Raw genomic sequence first — 9,906 nt, forward strand, 5'->3', positions numbered from 1 at the left:
CTACCTTTGTTTCTATGGGTTGAGGCTTTCCTCATTGCAGTATTTCTTATAAATAGATTTCCTTCCTCAGTTCTAAAGATGGTGACTCCGTTTGTTAAGTTGTATGGGGAACAACCTGATTACAATGGTCTAAAAGTGTTTGGGTGTAGATGTATTCCATATATCAAGAGTAGCAACAAGTTCAGTCCAAAGACTTACCCTTGTGTGTTCATAGGGTATAACAGCCTACACAAAGGATATAGATGTTATCATCCATCTACAAGGAGATTTTACATATCCAGACATGTTGTGTTTGATGAAAACACATTACCCTATGTGTCTCCAAATCAATCTCAAACTAACATTGATGTCTCACCTCACCTTGCTACTTTTGTTGAATCTTTCTCTAAATTACAGGCACATGATGTTGATTCAGGGAAAGTACAGGCTGCCAGTACACACATTAATGGTGATAATACTGCTCCTACTCCTATAATTGTTGATGATGAAAGTTCTGCTGACCACTTAATCGCAAGATTAGATGTTGAGGAACATGTTGAATGTGACGCTGCAGATTTTGAATCTGCCAGTTACACTGAGGAACAAATTGCACTTACAGGTCCAGTCACTGAGCATGATCAAACAACCACTTTAGTTGATATACCTGTGGACAATCAATCTTAAACTACTTTGGTTGATGGGTACTTCATGCACCAAAGGGCATCATATGATCACTACACGCAAGGCGAAGAAACATCACTTATCACTTGTTGCTCATAGCAGCAAAGATACTTTGAGGGAACGAAACAATATTAAGGAAGAACTTGAGTCACCTCATTTGCTTGCAGCAATGCAGGAGGAAATCAATGCTTTACACTCTAACAAGACATGGATATTGGTTCCCAAATCTCCTGGTATAAATTTGGTTGGCTCAAAATGGGTGTTCAAGACCAAACTAAAAGCTGATGGAACAATAGATAAATACAAGCCAGACTTGTGGCAAAGAGATTCTCTCAACTTGAAGGCATAGACTTTGAAGAAACCTTTAGCCTTGTGGTTAAAGCAACAACTATTAGGGTAGTTCTAGCCATTGCCATCAGCTCAAGGTGTGAAGTTAGACAACTTGATGTCAAATATGCCTTCCTTCATGGGTTCTTACAAGAGGAGGTGTACATTAGTCAACCTCGTGGATTTATTGATAAGTTTAGCATACATCTCCTACACCTTGACTTCATATGTAGTAAGGAAGATTCTTCATTATTTACATTGAGAGCTCACAAAGGAATCATATTTCTCTTGTTATATGTGGATGATACTATTATCACAGGTAGCAACCCATCGCATGTCTCAGAATTGGTTCGACAACTTGGGAAAAAATTTGCCATGAAAGATCTTGGCCCTTTACACTTCTTTCTTGGAGTTGTGGTTAAGTATTTTAATGGGAGTATACACTTAAGCCAGAGTAAGTATGTCTCTAAGCTGCTAGACAATACTGAAATGACTTTTTCAAAGGTTGTAGCCACTCCTTTGGCTCCAAAACATGGTCTACATGAATCTGTAGGAAGCCTTGTTGAAACATCCTTTTATAAAATGATAGTAGGGAGCCTTCAATACTTGATTCTCACAAGACCAGATATTACACATGTTGTGAATTTAGCAAGCCAATTTATGCAAAATCCAAACAATGGACATCTTCAAGGTGTAAAAAGGATTTTCAGGTACATCTAAGGCACTTTGCACTTTCGACTTAGACTTATTTCACAATCACCATGTAGGTTGTATGGATACTCAGATGCTGATTGGGGAGGTTGTACCACAACTAGGAGATCTACTACAGGCTATAGCATCTACCTAGGTGCAAACTGTATTTCTTGGACCTCCAAGAAACAGTCCACAATTGCTCGCTCAAGTGCTGAAGCCGAGTATAGAGCACTTGCCTCCACTGCCTCAGAGATGACATGGATCATGCATCTACTTCATGACCTTATGGTATTTCTTCGATCTATACCTACATTGTATTGTGACAACATGAGTGCTTTGTACATGATAGTTAATCCAGTTATGCAAGCTAGAACTAAACATGTTGAAATGGACTATCATTTTGTTCGTGAGAAGGTGGTCAGAGGACAACTTGTTACTCAGTTTGTGAGGTCTAAGGATCAACTAGAAGATATTCAAACAAAAGAACCAAACATGTTTTTGCTAAGTTTCGTCACAAGCTAGGACTTACAGTCGCTCCACTCACTAGCTTGAGGGGAAGTGTTGAAGGAAGCTGATGGAACGTGTCAAAGGAACATGTTCGATGGAACAGGTTTTGTGAAGCTGTCTCGCGAGTTAGAGTTTGAGTTACACTTGGACTAGACTACTAAATCCTAATTTATGTACAAGTCTATATTTTGTACAACTAAAGCTGATGTAGTTGACTAGGATAAGGTGTAAATAATATATTTGTGTTGTATTAGGATTCCTAGTGAGCTAGTATAGGACTCTTCTATGATTCCTAGTGTAGCTATTATATGACTCTTCTCCTATATAAGGAGTATGTAACTCAATCAGTAAATTATCAATACAATCCTTGATTCTTTACATATATGTGAGAATTCTATAATTTTTCCCCATTTTGCAAGAAATGTATAATATATGTTGTCACGCATGAAAATTTAATCAATATAGAAATTTAACTACTTCATCTATTTCTAAATCACAACATATAATTTACAACGGAAGTGATAGAATTGATAAACAGTGAATAAATTGGTCTTTCTCCCAACAAATCAAGTTCCAGCATCCTTCCAAATCAAATTATCATACAAAATATTTCTTTCGACAGTCATCCGTACCGACCCTCTTTATTTCTTACTATCCTTCCAACATCAAATATATCGATTTTTCTTCTCGGCCCATTTATAACGACTATCAATACCTATAAATAATTTTTCCAATTATTGTACCTAAAGAAATTAATTAAAAAACCAATTAGTACTAATGAAGAAATGTGTAAGTCATACGTTGCTACATATGACTATTATCTGGCGAGATATAAGTCATATGTTGCTACATATAATTGTTACGTTGTGACAAATAATTCACATGTGGCAACATGTGTAAGTCCATTGTTGCAACATATGACTATTCTTGTGCCGAGATGTAAGTCATATGTTGCTACAAATAGTTGTTCTATTGTTAAAAATAAATCACATGTGGCAACATGTGTAGGTTATATGTTGCCACATATAGCTATTCTGTTGTGAAATGTAAATATGTTGCTAGATATAACTATTCTGTTGCGAAACATAAATCACATGTTGTGACAAAATGTATAAGACATATATCGCAAATGTGTTTATTCTATTGTGATTGAAATAACCAATTTGTTGCAACATATATAATCATCTGTTGAAAACGCAAATGCAAAATATTGAAAAATTGCAACTACCCAGATGATGATGAATGATTTCAAAACAATTAATTTTTCTTATAAAAATAATGGTGTGTGACCCCAATCACTTATGAAGTGATTCCAATTGATACAAAATGAAATTTGGTCCACTAATTAGGTTAGCTAAATCTGATTCAAGAAGAAGAAAAGAAGAAGAAGAAAGCTCAAGGACTAGCATCCAAGACTAACAATGTATGAAAAGAAGAAGAAGAAGAAGAAGAAGATGAAGGGAACGGGAGGAAAGGCAAGCAAGCAAGCAAGAATGAAGAAGAAGAAGAAGTAGGAGGAAGAGGAATACGACTAGAGGTGGGAGAAAAATATTTTATTTACCTTTTGGTACAGCTCCCTAGTGGCTTCCCCCCAATTTTGGTTCTCACCAAAATTGGTTAACTTAGGTTTTAATGATTTACCCTTTTACCCTTCATTTAATTTAATGGACCAAACTATTAACTTATAAACTTGAGGGCAACTCCACAATCCTTAATCTTTAATCACATAATTGTCACCTACACTCAATACTTAAGACTTATGTAACCGCCTCTTTATTTTGACACCTTACTGTCACCAATAATTCAAAGCCCCGGGTTTCCTTTTGAATTGGAGTTGGGTCGGGTCATTGTAAAAGGAAATGGGCTGGGATCTGGAAATTGCCGAATTGGGGCTTGCAATTAGGTACTGGGTCAGCTGGGTATTGGATGAAAGGCTCAAAATGGTTTTGGGAGATTTGGCTAATGATTGACAATTTTTAACCGAATTGAGTGGTCAATTGCATTACGAATTTAGTCAACGAAAATTAGGAATGTAGCCAAATTGTTTTTTTTAAATAAATTTGGCTAGTAATTAAGTAAGATGAATTAATATAATTTAACTAACGAGCTTTTTAATCTAAACAAGATAAAATAATTAACTTAATTATAAACTAACTACCTCAAAATATATCCTATAATTAAGCCAAACTAATAAACAAAATATCCAATTAAAAACAAATTTGAGACGGTTTTCGAATATTCAAAAAATGTACTAATTATAAAAATAATTATGTAAACATATACATTATTTAAAAATTATAAAAAGTGACTAAAATATTTAAAATAACTTCAAAAATACTTTTGAATTCTATAAAGTAAATTATGCCAAATTGTTTAGAATTTAAGAAGGTCGATGATTAATTTAAATTGTGGAGGGCCAAAAATTGGGTGTCAACACATTCCACTATTTGTGTTTGCATGTCGATAAATACAAAACTAGGTTATTTATACAATACCGGGATCAAGTAAGGTCGTTGGAGGGGTGTTAGCTCTTCGACAGAACCAAGCCTTCCGGCGGCTGAAGAAGAGCCCGGGGATCGGTCCGAGATCGAAAGAGCCTTAGATCAACTTGAATTGGCCAAGATTAAAGAACAAAAGATCGTTTCGCTGAATAGATTAGCCCCTTATTGAATCGGTGAAGGCACGCCTAGTTCGAAGGTTGTGGTACCACAACTTTGGTGAACTTCCATCACCATGTGAGATGGTCGAAAAGATTATTCACCGCTTCGCCAACAAAACTTTGTATAATGTAGCAAACCCAATGTCCCCATGGAAAATTTATGACACTTGAGGGCTTGGTTGACATGAGCACAAGAATTGGCGGAGCACGATGGGAAGGGAAAACATGAGTATTAAAAATCAGATTTCTTCCATAATTGAAGGATATTTCAAGTAGAAGAGCCGACGTATTGTTTCACATTTTAATTTCTCTTACATTCTATGTTCTCGAAATGGATGCCATCAAATATTTCACATTTTCTGTGAGATATCATTTCAGGCGCCCTTTGACACAGATCCAAGTTATTGGTACTCTACTATTGAGTCTGAGGCATCATTTTTGGCAACTCGAGATTTCTTTGGGGCTTTTTACTTTCATTAGTTCATCTTTTGCATTATTTCATTATGTTTCCTGACTATTGGTGTGCTTATGTTTACCTTGTATCTGGGTATACTTTGGGTTTGAGTTATTGCTATTGATTTGCCTTTCTTTGTATTTGGTGTTGTTGTACCTAAGAATCTATCCTTGAAATGTTAGTATCATCGTACTTCTCTTTATACATTTGATCTTTTTGAGTTCGGCCGATCGATGATGCCTACTGAGTACCCCGTATTTTGATATTGATACTACATTTTGCATCTTTTTTTTATGCATCTCCCTGTACGAGCCACCCTCATTGAGTGTTGGATCTTCCTTGACCTTCACAGACTTTGATCGTGGTGAGCTTCTGGCATTCAGAGACTTGTTGCTTTCCCTTTTTTTTACTGACTTGTATTTTGTATTTTATTTAGACCTTTCTATTGTATACATAACATTTCTATACTTAGTGGCTTATGTATAGATGACACCAAGGCCAAGGTTGGTTCTTGTGTTAATTTGTCATCTTGGTCACTTTTGAGCCCCCCCCCCTTTTTAAATATATTTTGTATCGTATTATATATTAATATATGACTCGTGTTTGATATTCTATTCTCGGTTTTGCTTACTTATTATTTCTATTCAAATCGTTATTTTATGCAACTTAAATATTTTGGGTTTAGGTTTGTCTACCGGGGGTTATAGTAGACCCCATTATGGCTCAAATTCAGGTCATGACAAAAGATCACAAAAATAACACATTCCTTCAGCATATAACTACTCTCTTTTATTTTGTGAATATAATTGAAGACTTAAAATATTTTCTTTGTCTCAACTCTCTTTTTCACTACTTCATACTATAATACTTTTTCACCCATATCATATTTCATCTCCTGCCCTACACAACGGAAAAAACATCATTCTTTATAGGTGAAGAAGTCTTTCATGTATTCAATGGATAGAATATAATGAGTGATAGCAATGTGGGTGTCACGATCCAATTTTTTGAGTAATTATGACACCTACTATAACTTATCAATAGGTTAGCATTGTAACCCCGAACAACAAGTAATGGGTGTAAGGATAGAAACAAAATCAAAACAACAAATAAATTATACAAATAGAAGAACAAGCGGAAGAAAACCAAAATTTATACACCAACAACAACATTCACGGAAATCCATGTATTGAAAAACTAATTATTTTGAATAAATAGTCATAGACCTGAAAAGATTGCTATAAAATAGGATCATTGCATACCTAGGTAAAGCGCTTGCAAAAGTTTTCCGGCATGTAGATTTTGGTAATACTTTAAATTAAAAAAAATGATCGCTTGGCAATGGAATGAATCTATCCCCATAATAGTTGTAAATGATGTATTATAGACAAAAGGTCATTTCTAGAGGATGGAAGAGGTGGAGGAGAAAAGTATTATCAAACTTCTCGATGACGTGATGATAAACATATTGAAGAGATTACCAGCAAAATCACTAATTAGATTAAAGTGTGTATCTAAAAGTTTGTATTCTTTAATTAAAGATCCTGATTTCATCTTTATCCATTATAATTATGATTCTCTCTCAAATCACTTCATACTTCTTAAGCGATACGTCGAAATTGAGGAAAGTAGCAATTCCATTTATTATAATGGTAATAATATTCTATCCTTACATTAAAATGATGAAGCATTCAAATCTATAACATCAAATGTAGAATACTTGAATAATTATTTAGGTGTTAACATTGCAGGTATGTGCAACGGCATGGTCTGCATTGCTAGTTATAGGGGCATTATTTTGTATAACCCAACATTAAGAGAGTTTTAGGAACTCCCTCCTAGTATTCTCCCTCCTTTTGACACTAACACTAATGATTATAAGGTGGTTAGAATCCTATATCCCCGTCATGAATATGAATTTGAAGATTTTGATAATTATAGAAAGCGTATTAGTAAGGTAGCAGTATACAATTTTAGAACAAATAGTTGGAGAAAACTTGAGGGTCTAGAATGCATAATGCATCCCTTACATTGTTCTTATGTATTGTTTAAAAACGCCTATCATTGGTGTGGGTATCTTAAGGAAGGTGGCAATTGCATCGTTACGTTTCATTTCAATACCGATTTGTTCCAAAAACTTCCCTATCCCGAAGGTATAGCTAGGAAAGGAAGAGAGAGTCTCTTTGTGTTAAATCAAGCTCTAGCTTTGATTCATTTTACTGTGAATTTTCCTCAAGAGGTGTTAGTTGATCAATCGATTGATATATGGGTAATGAAGAAGTATGGCGTTAGAGAATCATGGGTAAAGGAATTAATAGTTGGACCGATTCTGATAAGGACACCATTATCAATTTGGAAGAATGAAACAGAACTAATGATAGAAAGCAAGGATGGAACACTTGTCTCTTGTAATCTGCTTTTCCATGAAATAAAGGACCTTCATATGTCTTGTGTTCCCAACACATGGGAAGCTATGCTTTGAAAAGAGAGCTTGATTTCTATCAAGAAAGAGAAAACAAGTGGTCCTGATTTCAGACCACATTTCCATCTATGTCAAATATATTATTCTTGTTAGTTAAAGGAATTTTATACTCCATCATTTCAGATTTCGAGATTCAAACAAATGTATCTTTGATCATAAGTTATTCATAAATCTTTAAATATTTTAAATCATCAATTATCGCGGCTTATAATATTTTTTTATGTATAGTTTATAAATGTATAAATTTCATTTCAAAATATTTGAAGATTTCATGCCAAATTTTCGGTCAAACATAAGATGTTTAACTCTCGAAAAACGAAAATTGTCACATGAGGGAGTAATTATTTGGTTCTCCCTATGGGGACTTGTCCACTTTTTTCTTTTTAGTTGTCTATAATTAGTTGTCCATTTTAACACATCAAGAAATGATAATTTCTTTTATTTATTATACCCTAAATTCATTATTTTGAAAAATATAAAACATTTTGAAAATTATAAGTTTTTAATTCATTAACTTCATAATTAATAGCGATAAATGTTAACTTACTATGTCAATAATTATTTTTTTAATAGATATATTAATTCAGAAGTGAATAAGTAATTAGTGACCGAAAGAAAGCGTACAATTTATTCCCTTTGCTTTTGACTATACATCTCTAATTCATGCAAGACATCCTGCATTAATTATCATCGAATCATCATTTGATAACTGGATCATTATGTACTTTATAAATTTGAGGATGCGTATATAGAATTCGCGTCGGCATATCCTCGAACAAGGATTAGTTTAGTGAGTGCTCTTTACTTTCCCAAAAAGTGGATGATGTTGCTTAAATATTCATTCAATATAATGTTGTGTTTGATAGGAAGAAAAATATGTGAGTGATTTTTTTACTTATTTTTTGATGTTATATTAGTAAAAAGAAAATATTGTATTAAAGACTTTCAGGTATAATTAAAGATAAAAAAAGGCGTTTACTAAGGGAAACTCCAATTGCTACAAGTCGAAATTCAAAGCATGAAAGGCTCCAGCGTCAAAAGTACATTACAAATTTTTATCTGGTCGTTAAACCCTTCAGCAAAGTAAAAAAATCTGGTCATTATATTTTCTTCAGTAATCGGATTTTCCTTTTGCTAATTATCATTTTGGTCATTAAAAGATGTAAAGTAAAGAAAACTATTTGGTCGTCAATAGTATGTTACTTTCGACAAGAAAACTTTTAACATCAACTTTTCCTTAATTATTATTAATTTTAGCAAATACTATTATATGAAAAATGTATATTTTTCCTTTTGGTTATGAAATAGTAATGATTAGTCTTTCAGATTACTTCTCATATAAATACATATTTGAATAAGGAAAATAGTCCATACTCATAAGAGGTCATACCCATAAAAGGTCATTGTTTATTTCCACGAACTAAAGCATTACGATACCTGCAATAATAACATAAAATATTGACTAAAGCATTTAATCATAATTATGATCTAAAATTAACTCAAGGCATCACTTCGAATCTTCTATTAAAATGATAACGAATGAAGAAAGCGATAAATATAAAATCAGCTACCCATGGATTACACCATGAATTTAGAGCTGAGACATTTGAACAACTTATTGAGATGAGAACAATTTCAGAGAAAGAAGAAGGAAGCATTCCATTCATCATTGTTATGTTCATCAAAATGAAGTACAAGCTACTTATATACAAGTGCTAAAATAAACTGCTAAATGTATTTCTAACTAACTCTAATCAACAAGCTTTTAACATTGTTCACTAAGTAACAAATCATAAGTTAGTTACGGCTATCTAAACTAACTTCCACGTCACTAGACTCAATACTCCCCCCAAGTTGAATGGTAAAAATACATTCTTCATTCCAAGCATGGTGAGCAAATAGTAATGTTGCGCCCTTCCTAAACCTTTGGTGAGTAAATCAATTGGTTGTTCCTTTTCCCTATATACTGAGTTTTGATTAAGCCTTTTGTATTTTTTCCCTCACAAAATGGCAGTCGTGTGTTTAGTACGCTCATGAAAGATTGGGTTTGCTGCTATTTGTATAGCAGCCTTCATATCACAATATAGGTTAATAGGTTGTACAATAGAGACACCTAACTCTTTG

The 9,906-nt window shown here is 33.6% G+C and overlaps 1 protein-coding gene and 1 pseudogene across 1 annotated transcript; both read left to right on the forward strand.

The window, feature by feature from the left end:
• The first annotated feature begins 676 nt into the window (after window positions 1-676).
• On the forward strand, window positions 677-2,202 carry LOC107021877 (uncharacterized mitochondrial protein AtMg00810-like). The gene is made up of 3 exons (XM_015222601.1): window positions 677-893; window positions 1,307-1,697; window positions 1,755-2,202. The coding sequence occupies exons 1-3, from the start codon at window positions 677-679 to the stop codon at window positions 2,200-2,202; spliced, it is 1,056 nt and encodes a 351-aa protein (XP_015078087.1).
• A 4,353-nt stretch (window positions 2,203-6,555) lies between these two features.
• LOC107021889 lies at window positions 6,556-7,961 on the forward strand (annotated as a pseudogene).
• Window positions 7,962-9,906: the final 1,945 nt, after the last annotated feature.

Source organism: Solanum pennellii, chromosome 1 (genome assembly GCF_001406875.1).
Source record: "Solanum pennellii chromosome 1, SPENNV200".
Classification (NCBI taxonomy): Eukaryota; Viridiplantae; Streptophyta; class Magnoliopsida; order Solanales; family Solanaceae; genus Solanum; species Solanum pennellii.

What these genes read in the sequence shown, in the direction of transcription:
- LOC107021877 (XM_015222601.1), top strand. Translation starts at nt 677, where the DNA reads ATGGGTACTTCATGCACCAAAGGGCATCATATGATCACTACACGCAAG. An exon ending in ATTGGTTCCCAAATCTCCTG is followed by an intron (nt 894 to 1,306) that starts GTATAAATTTGG and finishes CTATTATCACAG; the next exon opens with GTAGCAACCCATCGCATGTC. An exon ending in GGTGTAAAAAGGATTTTCAG is followed by an intron (nt 1,698 to 1,754) that starts GTACATCTAAGG and finishes ATCACCATGTAG; the next exon opens with GTTGTATGGATACTCAGATG.